A 24969-nucleotide genomic window follows, 5' to 3' on the forward strand; every position below is an offset into this window, starting at 1 on the left:
GAAAAGGGAAATAGACTGCTATCTGAAAAGGAAGAATGTGCAGGGTTACTAGGAAAAGGCAGAATGGCAGTAGGTGAATTGCTCATTCGGAGAGCGAGTGCAAACACGATGGGCTGAGTGGCCTCCTTATGTGCTCTAATAATTCTGTGATTCTCTGCCTGAAATAGTGGTGAAAGCAGATTCAATAGTAATTTCCCAAAGAGGATCCGAGATATGTTTCAGAAGGAATACATGAGCAGGGCTAAGGAGAAAGAGCAGGGGAGTGGGACTAACTATAGCTGTTTTATACAGCTAACACAGATACGATGGGTTGAATGGCCTCCTTCTGTACTGTAAAATTGTATGATCAATACTGTCATAGAATAATGAAATACACATATCAGCATGGGAGCAGGTTCAAAAGACAGGAAAAATTTTATTGGCCAGATGATGTCCTGATTAACAGGATGCTTCAACATTTTCACTGGCCAATGCTGCATTACAAAATACCCAGTTTCTGGAACAGACCATAATACCCCCAAAATACACATTATACCATTTGCTATATACATGCAGTTTTTAACATTTAAATGAATTCAATTAAAGTTGATATGAAATTTGTGCACTATGGGTGTTCTAAGCGAACAGCATTGCAAAGCATTGTGGAAGGACAAAAGGTGCAGCTTGAGTAGCATTGCAGTAGTGTGGAATCAGATAAGAGTTCATACTGGTATCTCTGAAATCACAAAGTAAGTCTGATGAATACTGTAGTCATAGGGGACAGTATAGTTCAGGGAATAGATACATTTTTCTGCAGCCAAGAGCGCAAGTCCCGAAGGCGGTGTTGCCTGCCTGGTACCAAGGACATCTCCTTGGAGATGGAGGGGAACTTGGAGTGGGAGGGAAGGATTCAGTTATTGTGGTCCACATAGGTGCCAACAACTTAGGTAGGACTAAGAAAGAGGATATGTGAAGGGAGTATGAGTGACTAGGGGCTAACTTTAAAAGCAAACCCACCAAGATAATAATCGTTGGATTACTATGTGAGCCACAAGCAAATTGGCATAGGTAAATAAGATTGGAGAGTTGAATGCGTGGCTGAAAGATTGGTGTGGGAGAAATGGGTTTAGAGTCTTGGGGCACTAGCATTAATACTGGGGAAAGAGGGAGCTGTACTTTTGGGACAGGCTTCATTTGAACAGCGCTGGGACCAGTGTCCTGGCAAAACATATAACTCGGGTTGCAGGAAGGACTTTGAGCAAAATAGTGGAGGGATGATTTAGAGTGTTAACAAGAAAGGATAAGGCAATAGTGCAGGGTAACAATATGGGTAATGATACCCATAGTTTGACAGGAAGGGACAGAGCGTACAAATATAACAGTGCACCAGCAAAAAGGATTAGACGAGGGAAAAATGGCAAAAAAAGAGAATTAAAGGCTTTGTTATGAACGCTGCATCCATTCAGACAAGATGAATGAATTGATAGCACAATAGAAATAAAAGGATAGGATATGATAGCCATTAGAGACATGGTTATGGACTTACCAAGGCTGGGACCTGAATATTCAAGGGTATTTGACATTACCGAAGGATAGGAAGAAAAAAAAAAAAGGTGGTGGGGTGGCTCTGTTAATCATGGATGAGATCTGTACAGTAGTGAGAAATGATCTTGCCTCGGAAGATCAAGATATAGAATCAGTTTGGGTGGCGATAAATAGCAAGGGAAAGTAGTCACTGGTGGGAGTAGTTTATAGACCACCTCACAGTAACCATACTGTAGGACAGAGTATAAATCAAGAAATAATGGGGACTATATATTAGCACGGAAAGAGGATTGGTGAATCAAAAGGAAACAGTTGTCATTTTCAGATTGGCAAACTAACTTGGAGTGTCACAGGGATCAGTGCTAGGGACTCAACTATTTATAATCTATATTAATGACTAGGATGGATAGACCAAGTGTATTATAGTCAAATTTGCTGACGATACAAAAGGTAGGTAGGAAAGCAAATTGTGAGGGGGAAAAGAAAAGGGAATAGATAGGTTAAGGGAGTGGGCAAAGATTTGGCAGATGGAGTATAATGTGGGAAAATGTGAGGTTGTCCACTTTGGTGGGAAGAATACAAAAGCAGATCATTTAAATGGAAAGAAACTGAAGAATGCAGCGGTACAGAGGGATCTGGGTGTCCTTGTGCATGAATCACAAAAGGTAGCATGCAGGTACGGCAAAAAATTAGGAAAGCAAATGGAATGGTGGCTTTTATTGCAATAGGATGCAATGTAAAAGTAGGGAAGTCTTGCTACAACTGTACAAAGCATTGGTCAGACCACACCTAGAGTAACTGTGTACAGTTCTGGTCTCCATATTTAAAGGAGGGATTATACTTGCATTGGAGGCAGATCAGAGAAGGTTCACTACATGATTCCTGCGATGAGGGGTTGTCTTAAGGGAAAAGGTTGAGCAGGTTGGGCCTATACTCACTGGAGTTTAGAAAAATGAGCGGTGATCTTATTGAAACACAAGATTCTGTGAGGGCTCGACAAGGTAGATGCTGAGAGGATGTTTCCCCTCATAGGGGAATCTACAGCCACGGGGCACAGTTTCAAAATAAAGGGTCTCCCATTTGAGAGAGACGAGGAGGAATTTCTTCTCAGTGGGTCGTTAATCTTTGGAATTCTCTACCCGAGCGAGCAATGGAGGCTGGGTCATTGAATATATTCAAGGCTGCGCTAGACAGATTTTTGATCTAATAAGGGATTAAAGCGTTATGGGGGCAGACAGGAAAGTGGAGCTGAGGCCACTTTCAGAGCAGCCGTGATCTTATTGAATGGTACAGCAGGCTCTAGGGGCATAATGGTCCACTCCTGCTCCTATTTATGTTCTTAACAGCATAAATAAGGTGATTGGAGGGTGGCAAATGTTGTGCCCCTGTTCAAGAAAGGGAATAGGAACAACCCTGGGAATTACAGGCCAGTTAGTCTTACTTCGGTGGTAGGCAAGTTGATGGAAAAGGTGCTGAGGGATAGGATTTCTGAGCATCTGGAAAGACACTGCTTGATTCGGGACAGTCAGCACGGTTTTGTGAGGGGTAGGTCTTGCCTCACAAGCCTGATTGAATTCTTTGAGCAGGTGACCAAGCAAGTGGATGAGGGTAAACCAGTGGATGTGGTGTACATGGATTTTAGTAAGGCATTTGATAAGGTCCCCCATGGTAGACTTATGGAGAAAGTCAGGAGGCATGGGATAGTGGGGAATGTGGCCAGTTGGATTAAGAATTGGCTAACTGATAGAAGGCAGAGAGTGGTCTTAGATGGTAAATACTCAGCCTGGAGCCCAGTTACCAGTGGCGTGCCGCAGGGATCAGTTCTGGGTCCTCTCCTGTTTGTGATTTTTATTAACGACTTGGATGAGGAAGTCGAAGGGTGGGTCAGTAAATTTGCAGATGATACAAAGGTTGGTGGAGTTGTGGATACCGAGGAGGGCTATTGTCGTCTGCAAAGGGACTTGGATAGGTTGCAGTGCTGGGCTGAAAAGTGGCAGATGGAGTTTAACCCTGAAAAGTGTGAGGTCGTCCATTTTGGAAGGACAAACATGAATGCAAAATACTGGGTTAACGGTAGGGTTCTTGGGCATGTGGAGGAGCAGAGAGACCTTGGGGTCTATGTGCATAGATCATTGAAAGTTGCAACTCAAGTGGATAGGGCTGTGAAGAAGGCATATGGGGTGTTAGCGTTCATTAGCAGAGGGATTGAATTTAAGAGCCGTGAGGTGATGATGCAGCTGTACAGGACCTTGGTAAGGCCTCATTTGGAGTACTGTGTGCAGTTCTGGTCGCCTCATTTTAGGAAGGATGTGGAAGCCTTGGAGAGGGTGCAGAGGAGATTTACCAGGATGTTGCCTGGAATGGAGAATAAGTCTTACGAGGAAAGGCTGAACATTCTAGGCCTCTTCTCATTAGAAAGGAGAAGGATGAGGGGTGACATGATAGAGGTTTATAAGATGATCAGGGGAATAGATAGGGTAGACAGTCAGAAACTTTTTCCCCGGGTGGAGCAAAGCGTTACAAGGGGTCATAAATTTAAGGTGAAGGGTGGGAGATATAAGGGGGATGTCAGGGGAAGGTTCTTTACCCAGAGAGTGGTCGAGGCATGGAATGCCTTGCCCGGGGAAGTTGTTGAGTCAGAAACTTTAGGGACTTTCAAAAGGCTTTTGGATAGGTATATGGATAAAGGAGAATGATGGGGTATAGATTAAATTGTCCTTGACAGAGGACAAAGGATCGGCACAACATTGTGGGCCGAAGGGCCTGTTCTGTGCTGTATGTTCTATGTTCTATGTTCTATGTTAACCTAGTTCTTATGCTTCAGGCAGTAATCTTTCAGGCTTATGGTGCATGGACAGAATGGATAGATTACTGTAATTGTTTTATGATCTTGCAGCATCCTGGAAATATGCAACTACAATTATTTCAATATTTTTCAAGATTAAAAAAAAAATCGAGGGCTACTTTTATGCCACATTATTCCCACATTCACAAAGTAGTTTTAGGGAAAAAAATCAGATTAGAAAATGTCCAAAAATAAATTAGAATTTACAGTATATGTCTATAAAATCAGTATCAAAAATATATTATTTTTTCAATAAAAGAATGAGTTATCTTTGGTTATAGGCTAGATTGCAATATTGGTCAGTAGGTGATACTGTGGATATATCCAGTCATCCAGTCCCAAGAAAATTACAATGAGAAATTTTACTGAGACATTATGTTGACAACCTTTCTTTCCTAAAATTCCACCAAGTATGGCAGTCAACAAATTCAAAGAAATAGGGTTTGCTGATTGGTATATATAATTTGTACATTCTCCTTCACCACATGTAACTCTGGTATATATAATTTGTATATTCTCCTTCACCACATGTAACTAGATAGGACAGTATCTCCTCTCTCGAAAGGTTGACCGAGTACTAAATTAAACTAGTTTGGGCACAAAACTAAACTGCCAATAACATAATACAAAATGGCAAGGTTGCTATAAGATGCTGTAGAACTTCTGGCATTGGAGCACTGTGTCTACACCATTTGTTCCTGGGTTTGGGAATTTACAGGCATTTATTTTGCTTCTATCCCCAGGCTAACTACAACTGGGAAAGGCTAATTGCAAGAGATGAAATAAAATTTCACTAACTCATTTGTTCAGGTCACCTCTGAACCACGCAATTTAATCATTGTTTCTTGATTTGCTAGATTGTCTTTACCCTTTTCAATATTGATGTCCTGCAGTGCAGGTCTTGGCCCTTCACCTATGTTCTTCAGCATCTTAAAACAAAACCCCCAATACTGACATCCCTCACTTTGTTAACAAAAAAAAAACACGACACACTTTCTACAGATTTTACATATTTGGAGTACTTACAAGTTCATACTTGCTGATTCGCCACAGAAAAGGTATATCCCGGAACTGCTTAAATATTCCCTTCAGGTTCACCATCACAATCGCAGCTAGCACAGTCTACAAGAAATTATTTTGAGTTCTGAATCAACAAGTTTAAGAATGCTACAAGTTGGTTTTATATTAAGCAAGAATCCACCATCTGCAATATCAAAGCTTTCTAAATAACTTTTCATACATTGAGACAATTTAGATTATATAAACCAATTATAAAATACTACAGTTTAGTAGCATGTTTAGCCAAAATTCAACAGAAACCTCGGTGTGTAAAATTATACTTTAAATTCATGTATAGCCAAAGCTTTGCTGCCCATATCCTAATTTGCACCAAGTCTTGCTCATCCACCATCCCTCTGCTCACTGACCTATAGTGGCTCCTGGTCCAGAATGCCTCGATTTTAAAATTCTCATTCTTGTTTTAAAAAATCCCTCCATGGCCTCACCCCTCACCATCTCTATAGCCTCCCACAGTCCTACAATCCATCAGGATCTCTACACTCCTCCAATTCTAGCCTCTTGTGCATCTCAGATTTTAAATCGGTCTGCAAGTGGCAGCCATGCCTTCAGCTGCCTAGGTCCCAAGGTCTGGTATTCCCTTCCTAAACTTCACATCTCTACCTCTCTCTCCTCCTTTAAGATGCTGCTTAAAACATAACGTTTTGGTCAATTTTTTTGTCAACTGTTGTAATATCTCCTCATGCAGCAGTGTTAAATTCTGTTTGATGTTCCTGTGAAGCACTTTGGAATGTTTTACTACATTAAAGGCACTATATAAATGCAAGTTGTTGTTGTTGACATTGTTAGTTGATCATGTTCCTCCTCTCCCCCTCTTCACCCCACTCCACACAAACATTTAGCAGCTATGTAGGTTTCCAGTACTCTTACTTGCCATAGAGGGAATGCAAAAGAGGTTCAGAAGCCTAATCCCTGGGGATTACGAGGAGAGATTGCAGAAACTGGGCCTGCATTCTCGAGTTTCGAAGAATGAGGTGATCTCATTGAAACTTACAAAATTCTTACAGGGCGTGACAGAGTAGATGTGGACAGGATACTTCCTCTGGCTGGTGATCTAGAACCAAAGGACACAGTCGCAGAATAAGGGGCACACCATTTAAGACCGAGATGAGGATCAATTTCTTTACTCAGAGGAGGGTGAATCTGTGGAATTCTCTACTCCAGAGGGCTGTGGAAGCTCAATCATCGAGCATGTTCAAGACAGAAATCGATAGATTTCTGGATACTAATGACATCAAAGGATATTGAGATCGTGGGGAAAAAATAGCATGGCGGTAGATGATCAGCCATGACCTCTGAATGGCGGAGCAGGCTCGACGGGCTGAATGGCCTACTCCTGTTCCTGTGTTCCTACCCCCACACGCAGTTTAATTTTTAATAAATCAACACATTTGCGCATGTAATGACATTTTTTGTTTACGATGGATCATTGAACTTTGCTAGCTGAGGATCACGGTACAAAATTACTAATTTTTTTTTTTGCCTGGTCCAGGATTTGCATTCCAAAACACAACTGACATTATGGGGTCAAATTTAATAGGAGGCGAAATTGGTGAATGGGAGAGCTGAAGTGGGTAATGCACCTGGAAGTTGGGGATAAAAGGTGCGGATATTAAAATGAGTTCATTTGCTTCCCCTCTGAATCCGCTACCTGACTGGCACGCAGAAGCAGGATTTCTGGCAGCAGGTCATCACTGCCAGGGACCCACGAGAACTGAACAGTCCAGTGGGGTGGCCAGGTCAGTGTAAGTCCAAGGTCTCTGTGTGCAGCATTCTTGCAGCCCCTAGTCCACAAAGGAAACAAAAATATTGAAAGCAAGTTATCTTGCTGGGTCTGTTCTGGCCCTTGATCAAGCTCCTACAGGGAAGACACCACCACCCCTCCATTCAGGCCATAGACTAATACTGCAGTCAGACCCAGATAATCCCACTGCAGCACAAGCTCCATGTTTAAAGGAGGACCTTGCCAGCTTTGGGTAAATGCCCTTGCTGCCTGCAATTTTAAACTACAGGCAGCCAGAAAGTCAATGGTTAGTGGGATGTGGGCGTCGCTGGCCAGGCCAGCATTTATTGCCCATCCCTAATTGCACTTGAGAAGGTGGTGGTGAGCTGCCTTCTTGAACCGCTGCAGTCCATGTGGGGTAGGTACACCCACAGTGCGGTTTTTATTGACTTCGTAGCGGTTAGATACAACTGAGTAGCTTGCTAGGCCATTTGAGAGGGCATGTAAGAGTCAACCACATTGCTGTGGGTCTGGAGTCACATGTAGACCAGACCAGGTAAGGACAGCAGATTTCCTTCCCTAAAGGACATTAGTGAACCAGATGGATTTTTACAACAATCGACAATGGTTTCATGGCCATCATTAGACTAACTTTTTTTAATTCCAGATTTATTAATTGAGTTCAAATTCCACCTTCTGCTGTGGTGGGATTTGAACCCATGTCCCCAGAGCAATACCCTGGGGTCTCTGGGTTACTAGTCCAGTGACAATACCACTACGCCACCGCCTCCCCATGTAGTTTCTGCCAGGTGGATAGGATTCAAATTCCCCCCAAATGTCATGTAGACGGTTATAAAATGCCATCACATCAAAGCATGCATTGGGATATCAAATAGATGTAGATCGAACATTGATGATTTAGCATTTTCAAGCTTCTGAACATCTGTCATGAACTGACATAAAAAGACAAATTTTAGCGAGACATCAGAAAGCTATTCCCAAATGGGATGCACTTCTGGGTAAAGAAATGGAAGGCAAAAATTCAGGCCATTTAACAATTGGATCCTGTGCTTAAGGGGAATGGGGTGGCAGGGAAAACACTGCGTTTTTCGAAGATGAAGCTATGATCAGCTACATGACCTCCTTTATTCTATCTTGTGATCTTTCAGTGAAGTGGAGTGCAGATTGGAATAGGCCAGATGGAATTAGAAAGATAAGGGAAAGCTATACAAACACATTTACTTGCGAGTCACTATGGGCTCCATTAAACTGGATACATGGATACTAGCACTACAGGACAGAATAATCCCTCAGTATGTCTAGCAAACGTTAATCTCATTTTCATTGTGATTACAGCTACTATAAGCAACAAAATGCTAGTCCTAAGAAAGTCCGGTAATGCCGCAAGTTGTTTTTGCTAAAAGGAAAGGAAACCTACATCTGCACATGTAAGTCCTTCTGAATTATTTGAAGTCAGCACCATTGGATTAAGGAGGAGGAAATTAGGCAAGGCTCCTGCTCCAGATCATTAAACCTCACCAAAGCTGCATATGAAAATATTGGGGAAACACAGGATCAGACTCAGCAGTGACGCTGGTAGCAGTCAAATAGCCTGCCAATATTCATTACTAAGGCTTACACATGAAGTGTGACTATGCAGGTAAGGTACTGGAGAGCAACAAGTACCTGTGCAGCCAAACTGTAAAATCAAGGCATTCAGGAGAGGGGAAGAACATTTGAAGGTGGGGAAAGGAGAAATGGATTTTTAAAAAATGGATATTTTAACAGTTACAAATTAAACAAGGATTTAAAAAAAACACTAATCTCAGACGTACCTGAGGTAAAGGTTCAAAGAGATAACCAAATGAAAGAATGACCAACAACACAAATATGGCAGATAATCCTCCAGCAATCTACAAAAACAAATAAAGCAAATTTACCAACAGCACAGAAAATAAAGGGTTTTTCCCCCCTCTTCCTTTACTCTCTCCCCTCCCATCACCAATTGGAGTTCACATGCAATCATATGATTAGCTTTTATGGCTCAATAATGACCCCACTGCAATGGCTACTACAAAGCATAAAAGAATAGTCTCAAGTAGCTCCCTTTCATAGGGTAATGAAGAAATCAGAAAAAGAAAATAAATAGAAAAGGTTATTGAGAAGTACAAACAGGTCAGGATTTCACTGTTCATATGTGAATTTACAAAGCATTTAAAATAAAATTGGAGATCAGAAGGACTAATTAGAATAAAGGGCCATAATGATATAGCCTAAATGAAATGTGCGTGACTGAGAACTAAATATTTCTGACTACAAAATTTCCAGGAGATAAAGAGGAGGGATATCCTTGTTATTAGACAGTGATGCTCAGACACAAGTCTGACAGGGTTAAGAAGACATATACTACCATAACGGAAGCACTGAATCTTGGGAAAGAATGAAGGAGGATAAGATTTGTAGCCAATTTTTTTTTTAATTCTTTCATGGGATCTGGGCATCACTGGCAAAGCCAGTATTTATTGCCCATCCCTAGTTGCTCTCAAAAAAGTGGTGATGAGTCGCCTACTTGAACCACTGCAGGCCATATGATGTAGGTACATCCACAATGCTGGTAGGGTGCAAATTCCGGGATTTTGACCCAGTGACAGTGAAAGAATTATGATATATTTCCAAGCCAGGATGGTATGTGACTTGGAGGGGAACTTGCAGATGTACCTGCTGCCCTTGTTCTTCTAGGTGGTAGAGGTCAATTCTGAAAGGTTTTGTCGAAGGAAACTTGACAAATTACTGCAGTGCATCTTCTAGATGGTACACACTGCAGCCATGGCGCATCTGTGGTGGTGGGAGCCCTGAACAAGTGGGCTGCTTTCTCTTGGATTGTGTCCAGCTTCTCGAGTGTTGTTGGAGTTCCACTCACCCAGGCAAGTGGAGAGTATTCCATCACACCCCTGGCTTGTGCCTTATAGATGGTGCACAGGATTTGGGCATCAGGAGGTGAGATACTCACCACAGAATTCCCAACCTCTGACCTGCTGGTCCAGTTAAGTTTCCAGTCAATGGTGACCACCCCCCACCCCAAGAATGGTGAGGGATTATGGTGATGCTGTTGGAAGTCGAAGGGAAATAGGTTCTTTTTTCTTGGAGATGGTCATTGCTCTGCACTTGTGTCGTGCCAGTTTAGAGGTTTGCAGTTATAATTGGAGTTTAACTATCTTAACAGTAGACTGGGATAAAATACAGAGTCAATATGAAGATCAATTCTTAGAATGCATGGGGGACTCTTATTGAAGAGTGTGTTGTATTTCCAACAAGGAAGGCAATAGTGCCAGCTCTGTATCTAGATTAACAAAGCAGGACAAATGAAGACTCTGAGGGTAGGAGAATATTTGGAAAAGTAGTGAGCATAGTGAACATAGGTGAGGCTGATTGAAAATAAAGAAAAATGGAAGTTGTTGATAAAGATCGTGGACTGGAAATTTCCATTTGGAGGAAGAGAGCCCGAACTCAGATTAAATGGTTGAACAATTTTTTTTTTTTTTTTAAATTTGTTTGTGCAACGGAAGCCTCGCTGGCAAGACCACCATTTATCACCTGTCCCTAATTGCCCTTGAAAAAGGTGGTGAGCTGCCTTCTTGAACCTCGCATTTCATATGGTGAAGGTGAGTCTATAGTGCTGGAGGCAGGGAGTTCCAGGATTTTGACCCAGTGACTATGGAGGAATAGTGATACATTTCCAAATGAGAATGGTGAGATTTGGAGGGGAACCTGCAGGTGGTGGCATTCCCATGCGTCTGCTGCCCTTGTTCTTCCAGGCAGCAGAGGTCACAGGTTTAGAAGATGCTGTTGAAGCCGTGGCGAATATGATTAAACTGTCAGATATATTTAAATAAAAGATGCAAGCGGTACAGCCTAAACACCAGGAGTTAAATATCAGGAGTTAAAATGGTTCGGTAATACTGGAGTTCTAGAAAAATTAGAGTGAAAACGAGGATTAAAGGAAGGGGAATAATGCAGACATATCAAAAGTAATGGAAACAGAAAAGATGAGGAAGGCAAATAAGCAGTCTGAAGGTGGTCAACCGTCAAGCAGGCCCCCACCTGCCAAAAATGAGGCACATTAATTTCACCACATGGACATTAAACTTCAAATTGTTGCTGGGAAGAGGAGAAGGCCTGATACAAGGAATTGCCAGGCCCCTGACCAGAAGGACATTTTTGCATAGTAACAGACACTGCTTGGAACAAAAGGACCAGTTCCTGCTCCCATTACACAGTACAGACGTGGTCAAACCAGTTTAGTCACATTACTAACTGGCTGTTGCAGAGTTTGAACTGAGTTTTAAATTGGAGAAACAGTGTTTGAAGACAGAAAGCTCTTGGCTCCTGGACTGAAGCAGATCTCCTCTCCTCCTGTCTGCTCCATCTCTCTCTCACCAGCTTCAGAATCCACTGAAGATACATGAACCCCAAGAGAGAAAAGTCTCCTACAGCAAACAAGGTTGAAGAATACTGGGCCCCAACAAAAAGCAAGCTCTACCTACAAGCAAGGACTCTACAGCGAGTGCGAAGAACCTTAACAACTCTTCAGATATTGCCTCAAAGCTTACCACTTTACTTTTTCTTCTGCTGTTTCCTGTCCCTATCTGCATGTGTGTATCATGTATGCGTGCCAGGGTGGGCGCGGCCTGTATCCGTAGGTGCTCACCAAATTAGAGTTTAAATTTAATAAATTTCACCTTCCTTCTTTAAACCCAAGAAAGCCTGTTTGTTCTCATTTTTTTACCTTATAATTGGAAAGCGGTGAACAAGGATTCACCAAGGGGGAGCTCAAAACATAGTGTGTTTGAAAATAAAACTCTGTTACAGTAAGACCAGGTGAAGGCTGAGAGAGACCCTTAGATACCTTTCTAACCTGGTCTTAACATCAACAAAAAGAATAATGGCTAGGGCACATGAGAGAATACTCAAAGTAGCGAAGGGATTATTGCCAATTAAGGAGGCATCTTGTAATTGAGTGGCATTGATACTTAGTATTTTCCTGCAGCTTTTAAGAGGATGAAAATGGGACTAAGAATACCTGAAGGAGATATGGAATAACTACTGGTAATATCTAAATTGGAATTATATATTCAAAAACAAACCTGTTAAAGTTATTGGGACTAAAAGTGGAAAGTCATTAGGCCCACATCAAATGCATCCCAGAGGAAAGTTGGGGAGCAGAGGCACTAACCATATTTTGAAAATAGCACGGAAATGGCAATTATGCCGAAGCACATTACACCCCTAACCAAGAGAAAAGGGATAACCCAGTAATTATTTGCCAGTTAATCGCACCTCATTTGTGGGTAATCTTTTACAGTATACTGGGACAATCAACAAAGATTTGTTAAGTGCAGGTTATGCTTAACTAGTTGAACTAAATTTGCAGTGGATACTGTACATATGGATTTTCAGGTGTTTGATAAGATACATGAAAAATATATATGAAAAATTCTTTACTAAAGTTAAAACTATGTTAAGAAAATTGGAACGTAGCCACATGGACAGCAAGATGGCTGGGGACTGAAAACAAAAGCAAAAGTAGTTAGGCTACTGGAGTGCGCATTAAGGTGACAGATGCAGTTCACAGAAATGTGCAGTAGTTTATCTTAACTTGTAACATTCTTAGAGTGGAGGAAGAGAGAGATATAGGAGTACAGTTACTTAGATCTTTAAAACTCCAACCTGAAGACCGCCTTTGGCTTAGTGGTTGCATTTCCACCTTTGAGTCAGAAGACACAGGGTATGAACTCCATTTCAGGCAATCTCGTCAAGTGAAGACCTGAGTGCAGACTATGAATTCTAAGTTGACATCCAGCAGGTTACTTGCATCCAGTGGGTGTTGGTGAACAACCATCATCACAAGGGTTGCAGAAGCCCATAAAACCCTCCCACCATATGGGAATAATCAATATCAGCTAGTATAAAGATGGTTACGACCATAAAAGCAGTATTCACATCGCATACCATCAGACTGTTAAACAACCTGCGAATCCTTCCACAATTCACATTATTCTGCAGTGTGTAAAGACAAGTAAAAAAAAGCAAACTAAAAATTACTTAAAGCTTGCCATAAAATAGAAGAGCCTACAAAGTTATACCTGAGTTTTGCCTCCTGTACTCTCTTGCACAAGACTTCGAGACATCGAGCAGGTGGCAGGAAATGTTTGGAAAAAGGATCCAACAGAATTGCAAATACCTAATGCAATAAATTCCTAGTGAGAGAGAAAAAGAATATATTTCTGTTCCAAATGGCTAGACAATAAGTTACAGTGCTTTCTGATGTACAAATGAACCAGAGATACTAAGAAACACACAATGGGAAAAAGTCTCACTCTTGCAATTTCACACAAAATTAAATTGAATCTATGTTTTAAGCAAAGTGAACAAACATTTCTATAGACTAAATGTACAAGACAACAACTTAACAAAAATGAAGTTCTAAGATCAGGATGATGGACTGGAATATATCTACTTCAATGCTAGGGTTAGAAAAGTACCCCAACTGTACAATTACCAATTCCTAGAACAGCACAAAAACAAAAGTATTTTTTCTCTTGTATCTTTTACCCCACTCATCATCCAACTGTACCTGTAAGAGGATGGATGCACAACCAGTAAACTATTGTCTTGTCATTATCAGTCAACTGACCTATGATGATTCAATCACAATAAATGTATGGAAAATACAAGTTTTTGCAATTCTGAAATTAGGATTTCTTCCCGCCGCCCCCCATATATAACATTTACAATACATGAAGATTTCCCCACCAATTTCTTTACACTGAGGTCTCAGATGTCATTACCAGCAAATCCTCTGAGAGTTAGGCTTGCCACAGCATTGGTTATAAAATGGGTGAGATCTATAAAATTGCAAACATAAAATTGCACTTGTTACCTGATTGCCATCCACACTGTAATCATGTTTCAGAGCAAATATTTTCGCCATTGATACACCTATTGAGAATCCAACTATTGCAATTGCAACAGAATCTGCAAATATTGCAGAAAGTAGACTGAAGTCAGGTAGAACTGGAGCACTCAATCTGAAATAGTGACAAAGATACTAAAATTAGCTGTTCAGCACTTAAAACTCTGGAAGCAATATGTTTTTGTAGTTACACATGCTAAAAACAAACTAATAATATGGTTTGTGGCCATGAAGACTGTCAACAGGCAGATACAGGAGGTAATTATGTAATTCCTAGATCTATGAAAATTAAAATATCTAGATGGATCAGGTTGCAAAAATGTGATAAAAAAAACTAATTTCAATAAAATCAGGAGAACATTCATTTAGTATGTCTGAGATGTGGAACAGATCTACCCAACTAGTCAGGAGTTGTTAGCTTGTTGAAGACAGTGTGTAATAACAGAATTATTGGCCAATGATTCAGCAAATAAAACTGCATGTTTCTTATTCCAATACATGCGTATCTATACAGAAAACTGTTACAAGTCTACAGGGAAGGGTCACAGTCTTTGATCACATATCAGGAAAACAAGCATTGGTGTTAGTAAAAGAGAAAAAGGACTGATTCCCAGTGTTAAATGTATGAGAAAGTACTGGAGAAGGGCAATCAAGATGACGGTATAGAAAAGGCAAATAAGTGTTAGCAGTGGCTCAGTTGATAGCATTCTCAACTCCAAGAAGGTTGTGGATTCAAATCCCACTCCTGAGACTTAAGCGCAAAAATCTAGGCTGGCACTCCAGTGCAGTACTAAGGGAGTGCTGCACTGTGGGAGGTGACATCTTTCTGATGAGACATTAAACCAAGGCCCTGCCTGTCTACTCAGATGGATATAAAAAATCCTATGGCATTATTTTGAAGAGCAGCAGGGAGTTTAGCCTGTGTCCTGGTCAGTATCTATCTCTCAAACAATACCACAAAAACAGATTATCTGCTCATTATCACATTGCTGTTTGAGAGCACTTGCTGGACACAAATTGGCACATTACAACCTACATTACAACAGTGACTATGCTTCAAAAGTACTTTAAATGGCTATAAAGTGCTTTGGGACATCCTAAGGTTTTAAATGGTTCTATATAAATGCAAGTTTTTAAAAGAACATTTATTGGTCATTCCTATACAACTGAATGGCGGTCAGTTAACAGTCAACCAAATTGCTGTGGGTCTGGAGTCGCAGGTAGGCCAGACTAGGTCAGGATAGCAGATTCATTCTACATAAAAGGACAATAGTGAACCAGAGGGGTTTTTTTTTTAAAACTACAATCTGGTAGTTTTGGTCTGAAACTAGTTTCCATTACTGAAACTAGCTCTATTTTAAAAAAAAATTCAGATTATATAATACAGTTTCTGTCTGTCCACACTTTTCTGATTGGTCAGTGGGTTGAATTGGTGGGCGAAGCCAGCACTCAGAAGTATTATCAGTCGCATTTTGCACTATGCAAGTAAAAACTTTTTTTTGGCATTAAGATTTGTCTCTAAATGAGATCAAGTCTACGGTGGATCTGTTCAAGGTTTTCACAGGTACATTGAGAGGCAAGTTTCATATGCACTTGATACTATAATTTAAAATTAAGGCTGACTGAAGTAAAGTAAACCAATGTGACATAGGGATAGCAGAAGGAAACCCGCTCTAAAAATAGGACAATTTCTGTTGGGTTTGTAGGTCTTGGTTTGTGGAATGTTTTGTAAGGCCCAACGAAGCTTTGTACCTGAGGGCTGACAGTTGATTAGATATTGTAACATTTTGTTGTAACATAAAAGTACATTATGTGTTGAGTTACAGTTTTTTGATCAATCTAATACAAGGCACTTGTGAATGGGGAGACGCACCTTTGTTGAGCAGCAGCTGGCGTGTGCAGGGAGGAGACTATGGAAAAAAAAAAGTAAAGGGAACTCTGAAATGAGAACACAAAGTGCTGGAGATACTCAGCAGGTCTGGCAGCTTCTGTGCGGAGAGAAACAGAGTTAACGTTTCAGGTCAGTGACCTTTCATCAGAATTGATGTTAACTCTGTTTCTCTCTACACAGAGCAGACTAAGATGATTGGTAACGGAGAGATTTGGAGACCGATTGCGGTGTGAGGGATGTGAGGTTTGACATTAGAGAATTGAAAGAAAAAAAAAGACTGAAGTAAAATATAATCAGTATCACAGGAAATTGAGACCAAGGTAAAATATAATTAATGTTTTCCAAAAGAGAGACTGAGGTAAAAATGTATACAATAATAGTTTCTATCTACCTGCATTTTCCAATTGGAGCCTGGTGCACATGCTTTGGTTACTGGCCCCCCAGCTCTTGCCGTTCCCTGGCCTCGGATCTGAATTGTATAGAACCCTTGACGCCGGGATCTGTGGCTTGGGGGAGGTGGGGGGGGGGTGCGGAGAGGCAGGGAAGAAATGAAGATTGGCCCGGATGAGGCCCGCCACAGACCTAAACGCTGGCAGAGCCTGTCCCAATCTTGCCAGCAGCAGCGAGGCCTCATGTTGGCTACCCCGCTGATCAGTGACGGGCCCGGATTTAAATATTCAAAAGGACACTTACCATCATTTAATACGCAGGTCACAGTGATTATGACATCAGATTGAGATGTTCATTCTGGCAGCCGGCAATGCCACGCCTTCGATGTGTAATGCCATTTGGGGAGGGCGGGGGGGGGGGGGGGGAAGCGGGGGAGAAGAGGACATGGAATGATTTCAATCATTTTAATAAACTTTACAGTCACTGTCTTTAAAAATTTAAATAGTCATTGAGGGCTATAAACCCTTTAAAAAATGGGACCAGCGCATTGGCGCCAGACACCATAGCCAGGGACGGCTCAACAGCCCCCTCCACATCATCGGGGGGCAGCCACCCCAGGCATGTTAAAGAGCTGCCGCATATAAGATAGCGGTGGCTCCGTGGCGTGAACTTGGTGCGTGGGGGCCACCATCTTTTACGGCCACTGCCGCCACACTCGGCGGCAGCCACATAGAATCCAGGCCTCAGTTACTGGGTTGACACCCTAAGAGGAAAGTTGAAGGAGTGAACTTCAAAGGGTTATAACGTATAAAATAGGTAAGGGGGGCCGAGAATGCTAATCTAATGTTAGTCAGGCAGAAGACGAGATGCAAATATTGGCCTCAGTTACTGGCTCTCACTGCTCCCCAGTCTCCCTTGCTGGCCCTGGCACAATCCCAGGAGAGAGGAGGGAAGTAGGAAAGTAGTCTGGGAGGGAGAGAGATGGCATGGGAGGGGAAATGGCATGGGAAGGAGGGGCAGAGGTGGGTTGGCATGAGAGGGGAGGGTCAGCATGAGGGTGGAGACAAAAATCAGCATGGCAGGGAGCCTGGGAGGTGCGGAATGGGGGATGGGGATGTTTATTAAAAGATACTAATTTCACCGCAAATGTTTTGCAGGTCTCTTCAGATTATTTAATTAACTGAATTTAAATTCCTCAGCTGCCATGTTGTAATTTGAACTCTTGTCTCCAGCTCATTAGTCTGGGCCTCTGGATTACTAATAACATAACTATTATGTTACCTACACCCTATGTTGGAGATACATCTTAGGGTACATTATACATCTGACAAAGAAAGACGGACCAAATTATGATTTTTGTTCGACAACCAAGTGGCCAAGATGCCCAGTGTGACAGAGATGGTCGGGTCTGGGAACAGGTATATTAGTGACTTCTGTTAGTACAGCTGAAGCTGCACAGGATCCTTTCTTTAAGAGATTCTTATTCCAAAGTACAAGAGTCATGGCCAAAAATGGCTACGCAGATATAGATAACAGATATAAGTAACTTCGGATGATTGGAAGTAATCATAGTGCTGAACACAGAGCTAATCATTTAATAGATTTGATTTTATCAGAATCAAAATGTTCCATTCCTCTTAACAGTGGCATTTACTAAGTGTGTCATGCAAGTTTGTAATTCATTGTAAAACACTACCACTACTAGATTATTTCATACAGCAGGGGAGGCAGCTATTTTAGCCTGTCACACCTGTTCACTTTGAAAGAACTATCCAGTTAGTCCCATTCCCCTGCTCTTTCCCCAGAATAGCTCTGCAAATTTTTCCAATTTCCTTTGAAAGTTACTACTGAGTCCACTTGCACCACCCTTTCAAGCAGTGCATTCTAGATCATAACTCAATGTGTAAAATAAAAACTTCACCTCCCCTCAGAGTATGAGGGGGGCTTTATTAAAAGATACATAGTCATTAGTGATACTTCATTTCTATACATATCTTAATATATTGAAAATGGTGAGTGGTTTTAAAATTTTAGTGGTAGTGCGCCTCTATAGAGCACTGAGTGTAACATTGTGATGGGCTGTTGTACTTCACTTTCTTTTTCTAGACATTTATAAATGGAATTCCCTTTATTATTTTCAGTAAACTCTGAAGCCCAGCCAAAGCTTCATTCAACTTGCAAAAAATTAAAGCCTCAGATATCCCCAAACCTTTTGGGTGAAAAGCAGCCTCAACAGACTACATTAAAATATTCACAAAATGAAACAAATTCATTGTAAAAAAGATTGTTTATGACCAAGATTCTTAAATGAACATGTCCCAATTTTATTTCCATAAATTACATTTTCTCCAAATAGCTGGTTCTGTCCTGCCAACCCACACACCCCCACAACTGACATTTGCCAAAAACATTAACTCATGACCCTACAGAGGAGGAGAGACAGCATAATTTATGGTGAGGTAAGCATGCATGTTCCAAATACCCTCAAGCACTCAGAAACCCATAAGCAGAACACGATACTAGCAACTTTCGCAATTGGGATCTACAACCATCAATGGATTCTATATCTGGAGCTAACCGCCAAACTGGGAATCAACTCTGCCCCACACACCCCAAGAAAAACAAACTACATCCTCTTCTGTCTCTTCCGTCACCATTAGGTAGCAACTTCGTCCACCCCACACCGAGAGAATTTTGTTCTGCCCTCGGAGGTGGGCATGGCAACAGGAGGAAATAAAATGGGAGGAAACGGTGTTCCCGACGTTGCCCGGGCCTGCTGCCATTTTGTTCAGGCTCCAGGCCAATTAAGTGGACAATTAATGGCCATTTAAGGGCCTCTTCCCACCTCCATCTCAATTTTGTGGCAGGCGGAGGGACCTGCCACCAGGTTAAACCTGGTAGCCTTCTAGTGGGGCTGGAGGGGGGTCCCTCCAGAGCCCCTGGAGGCAAACATCCACCCGCACCCTCACTAAGCCTGCATCCCCACTCCTGCACCTGCCTGACTGGACCCACAATCCTGACCCTACTCACCTGTGCTGAGGTCTTCTCCAGTCTTCGGTGCTGCAGAACCTCCTACAGTACTGAGTCGCCACTGCTCCCAATGGCACTGCTGGTACTGAAAAGCTGCTGGCCCTCCGATTGGCCAACCGCTCGACAGGTGGCAGCTGATCCTTTAAAGGGATGGCTTGGGGGAATCTGACATAGGGCAGAGGCTGAGTCTCTCTCCACCGGGACCCCTGTCGCCGGAGTAAAATGCATCCCTAAGATTCTCCCGACAACTTCACGTTGGGCAAAACCTTGAATAACCCCCTACTCCCAAAAGAAACCACTCTAACCTCTAATGTCCGAACTGAGAAGCAGCTCAGTGTGCCCCCATCCACTCAGGAAAGCCTCATATGGCGCCATTTTCACACCCTTTCTGCTACAAACCTTGTGTAGCACCAATGTCCCACTAGAGCCAAAAATCTAACCAATGCCACTTACCTGCACCCATCCACTTCCTCCTGCCCACTCCTGATCACCTCTCCCCATCAAGGTCCGGTTATTCCCATGCCTTCCAACACTGTTGGACAAAAGCTAGAAGTGGTGCTGACGGTGTATGAAACCTAATAGAATATTAGTATTATGGAATTCTAAAACTGATGAATAGTTTGGCTAATTAGCCCAGTGTGCTTTTCCTACCCAGTGGGTATGTGTCCAACAACAGCCACATTATAATTCGCAGTCAGGTTTATCCCAGCAGAAACAGCGGTGCTGACAGCCACCTAAGAAAAAAAACCAAGGTTACAGCCAATATTTTAATTGGAAAAGATTTAGCTTTTTTTTCTATGCAGTAAAAATAGAGTGACAACCACCATAACAACCATCTGCTAGAGAAACAGCTACTTATGCCAGAAAAACAAATCAAACATGGGTTGCTTCATTGATCTCCCATGTCAGAGCTTTTGATTGGACTCTTACAGAATGAAGAGGTGGGGCAGGGGGTGCAGAAGAAACCAGGAGTAAGTTATTGCTGTGCTGCACTAATGCACCGTTAACTAGGAAGTTCAGATTGCCATTACCGGTCACCTGAGGCTCAGAGGTACCACTCTCGTCTCAGAGTCAGAAGGTTATGGGTTGAAATCCCACTCTAAAGATTTCATACAGTTATAGAATGATACAGCACAGGAGCTCATTCAGTCCATTTTTCCTGCGCTGTCTCCTTTGAAAGAGCTGTCCAGTTAGTCCCATTCCTCCGTCCTTCCCCCCACAGCCCTGCAAAGTTTTCCTCTTCATAAACATATCCAATACCTTTCAGGAAGTTTGACTGAATGAGTCTGCTTCCACCACCCATTCAAGCAATGCCTCCCACATCATCACAACTCACTGCAAAAATAAAACTCTTCTCAACTCTGGTTCTTTTGGCAATTATCTGAAATCAATGTCCTCTGGATACTGACCCTTCTGCCACTGCTAACAGTTTCTCATTTATTCAATCAAAATCTTCATGATTTTGTACACCCTTATTAAATCCGCCTTAACCTTCTGTGCTCCAAGGAGAACAACCCAAACTTCTCCAGTTTCCCCACATAACTGAAGATTCATATCCCTAGCACAAAATCTATTCGGACACTCCTGTGAAGTACTGAGCAACGCCTGCACTGTCCAAGGTGCCATCTTTCAGCTGAGATGTTAAACCAAGGCCTCATCTGTCCTCGAAATTAACATAAAAGATCACATGGCACTATGATCTGTAACAACAGAGCAGGCGTTCTCCCCAGCATCCTGGTCAATATTTATCCCTCAGCCAATATCATTAAACAAATTATCTGCCCATTATCTCATTACTGTTTGTGGGACCTTGCTGTGTGCACAATGGTTACTGCATTTCTTACATTACAACAGTGACTGCATTTCAAAGTACTGCTTTTAGATGTCCTGAGGTCATGAAAGGTTCTATATAAATGCAAGTAATTTATTGGTAGAAAATTGCCCAATTCTACAGTTGAGTCACTTATTGGGGGATGGGTAGAGAACGGGGAAGAGTGAAAATGTATGCTGCGGGGTGGGGGGGTGGTAGCAGAGAAGGGAAAGAAATGCACACAGACAAGGCATAGCCCATCAAGAGGCAATATATCTTCCCTAATTTCAGCTAGTCAGATGATGGGGAAATATATTCAAGCAATCACATGCAAATAACTTGAATCAGGATATGAAAACTGGTGGGCTGCTGTCACAAAAATGAACCAATTTTTATACATTTGGCAGAGCTGCCAATGTGCAAGGTAAAAATCATCAGCTTCAGAAAGGAGAAAAAAAAACTTCTACTTACCACAATAAGTTCCACAGGAATGGGAGCAGGCAATTTACTTTTGAAACGGACATTTACTTCTTTCACTGCCAACAGGACGACAATACAAATTGCCCCAACAATTAGTGTTACAATATTAGTTTCTTGAATATTGTAACACACGGCTAAAAAAGACTAAAACAAAACAGAATTAGCCAACAAAAGTGCATGTGAAAAGCTGCAATGTGAAATTAACTAATTCCAATGACTTTTACCTTCAGTAGGCAAATGAATTACCAAGTCACTGCTTTACCACAGCCTCACAACTTTTTTCCAGAGAAAATGAATACCCAGGAAAAATAAGATTCGGCTTTGGCATAGTGAAAAAGCTGATTATTGGGGATTTGAAAAGCTGTAGCATAAGAAAATAACAAGAACTAAAGACAGATAAGTAAATAAGCAGACAAGTTAGTCCCATTTTTCCTCTTTGCCAAAATTGGATTTGAACAAACATGAAAAATCACATTCTTGAAGGTTTGTAAAATTATATCTGGATAACTGCATTTTTTTTTTAAAAAGCTACTTACCTTAACCACTGACAGTGGTCCACAGAATCTTTGAGTTTTGATTCCTAGAAGGTACTTTAACTGAGACACAAAGACGTGGAAAGCTGCAGCAGTGGTGAAACCTCGTACCAAAGGTTCTGCCAGGTAAACGACCACAAACCCAAAATGTAGAAGCCCAAGAGAAAACTGTTTAAGAAGAAATCAAATTAATCTGATAGAAATAAACTAGACATTATTGAAGTAGAATAGATTTTACTTTGTGTTCATCCCTCTGTCTGCAGGCATCTCTTACCTGCAGCAGTCTCCTTTAACCAGGAGAACGTGACAATCAGGGCCATGGATTCAAGAAAGAACTTTATCCATTGCAGCCACACAAGTTCTAGTCAATGTTTAGTGATCAAGGATAAGAGAATCTCAGTGCAGACAAGTACCAGCAATCCACAATAACGCATGGTAATAAAGTTTACATTGTGTTTCTCTTTTGACTTTTCTATGCTACCAATTACCTGCATAATTCCTGAAAAGAAAGCCGTAGCTGCTGCTACTTGAATTCTCACTGCATCTCTTTCCTCATACGAATGAGAGCTATTAGTTGCATTTGTGGAAGAACCATCATACATTTCATCAGGTGCATGTTTTATAACAACTCCACCAACCATCAAACTGACTACTGCAAAGGTACCTAGGATAAGGAACAAAAAACTTCAAATTGTCATCAAGACCATAAATGGCTCCTTCTATTTATGCTAGACATTGTACTCTAGTGGAGTGTTTTTTTTTGGCTTGTCTGTACTTGGATTAGAACTCTCAAAATATCAGTGCAACCATCCCCCACACACAATGCTCATGGGGAAAAAAGGTTTAGCTTTGAGTGTTGTGTTGAAAACAACCAATACTAAATGTCAAACTGAACTGATTATCTGATCTAGGTGTTAAAATTGGAACTTTTCAAGCAAGAGACTGAATAACTCAAGCACTGGCTATGCAACGCTTAAACCAAGGAACACAGATAGCATTTCAAAAAAAGTCAATTTTTCATACATTTGAAATGGGACTATTAATTCCACACTATGTGAGAGGTGACAATATAAAAATAGAACATTTTCAACATTACATTCTTGACAGCATTTCCCAAATTTAACAATTGCTGAGGCTGGCAAAGTTTTTGTATAATTACAGCCCCAATTAATTATGGAGTTGAAATTTTAAACTAAAGGTGATGCCACCCCAACTGGAATTTACAAGGTCTAATCTAAATGAGGCAGAAATTTGGCTCCCAGCCCACTTCTGCAAACATCCCAAGCCCCAGAAACTTTAGAGCTAGGGAGCCTCTAATAAGCTTTAGCATCTTGCACTGGTTAACTGAAGCAGCTCCATTACTGGCCTGAAGGAAGGCTGCACACTCTTCTTGAGGTAAGGGATCAACAACCCAAGATGCATTAGTAAGACGAGAAAACAAATAATACTGAATATAGAAACAAAATTCATGACTTGGAGAAAACTACAAAGGAAATCATAAAAAGAGAAATTTGTCTACAAATTAGAATTGAGTACAAGCACTTAGGAAGCTCACTAATGGATTCATTCACCCAATTTATTTATAAAGGTAGCCTCAACCATAACATCTCCCATGGCACCTCTATTCCCACAGTCTCCATTACAGACAAGACCATCTCAGACGACTTCCTTGTACCCTCATATCCACATCTCCCTACTCTGTCCCAACCCCACTTCCTACTGCATTCACCTCTGGAATGAACCTCCAAGTCACTTACAATACATTTTCAAACAGTTGAGCCTTTGGCCCCCAATTTGACAACTGCAGAATCATTATGACAATCTGCTCAACAACTCCCTCACCTCCATTTTTGATACCCCTTTCCTCCAGTACAATCCTTGCTCTATTCAACCCATTCTCAATCATAGGAACATAGAAGCAGGAGTAGGCCATTCAGCCCATTGAGCCTGCCCCACCATTCAATAGGAACATGGCTGATCATCCACTTCAACACCTTTTTCCCACACTACCCTCATATCCCCTCATGTCATTTGTATTTATAAATCTGTCAATCTTTGCTTTAACTGACTTAACTTCTACAGAACTCTGGGGTAGAGAGTTCCAAAGATTCACAACCCTCTGAGTCAAGAAATTTCTCCTGATCTCAGTCCTAAGTGGCTTCCCCCTTATTTTGAAATTGTGTCCCCTGGTTCTGGACTCCCCAACCAGGGGAAACATCTTAGCTGCATCTACCCTGTCTATCCCTTTAAATATTTTGTAGGTTTCAATGAGATCACTCATTCTTCGAAACTCTGGAGAATACAGGTCCAGTTTCCCCAACATCACTTCATAGGTCAGTCCCACCATCCTGGGAAAAAGTCTGGTGAACCTTTGTTGCACTCCCTCTGTGGCAATAATATCCTTCCTAAGGTAAGGGGACCAAAACTGCACACAGTACTCCAGGTGTGGTCTAACCAAGGTTCTATACACTCCCCTGGCATGGCCCATCCGTGCTTCAAGTTCAAGGGGCGCAGACATGAGTACTTTTAGCACACAAATGGTTGAACCATCCCTCACCATGTCTGGCTGGACCATGCTACTGGGACTCCCTTTTTACTCCAGGAGCATCCTGGAGAACAAAGATAAACCCCAGTTTCTTTTCTCCATGATCATGATGTTAAGTTCTTCTCCCTTGCCCCTTCCAACAAGTACA

The 24969-nt window shown here is 41.7% G+C and overlaps 1 protein-coding gene across 1 annotated transcript in view; it reads right to left on the bottom strand.

Moving 5' to 3' along the window:
* Window positions 1-24969, bottom strand: part of slc26a5 (solute carrier family 26 member 5) — an 83918-nt gene that overhangs the window by 26916 nt on the left and 32033 nt on the right. The window contains exons 5-12 of the mRNA XM_068059262.1: window positions 22765-22940; window positions 22280-22444; window positions 21735-21887; window positions 20105-20187; window positions 14110-14257; window positions 13313-13426; window positions 9005-9082; window positions 5396-5491 (exon numbers count right to left, since the gene is read on the bottom strand). Coding sequence (XP_067915363.1) covers window positions 5396-5491; window positions 9005-9082; window positions 13313-13426; window positions 14110-14257; window positions 20105-20187; window positions 21735-21887; window positions 22280-22444; window positions 22765-22940 — 1013 coding nt within the window. The remainder of the gene's footprint in view (window positions 1-5395; window positions 5492-9004; window positions 9083-13312; window positions 13427-14109; window positions 14258-20104; window positions 20188-21734; window positions 21888-22279; window positions 22445-22764; window positions 22941-24969) is intronic.

This window comes from Heterodontus francisci, chromosome 27, assembly GCF_036365525.1.
Source record: "Heterodontus francisci isolate sHetFra1 chromosome 27, sHetFra1.hap1, whole genome shotgun sequence".
NCBI classification, from domain to species: domain Eukaryota; kingdom Metazoa; phylum Chordata; class Chondrichthyes; order Heterodontiformes; family Heterodontidae; genus Heterodontus; species Heterodontus francisci.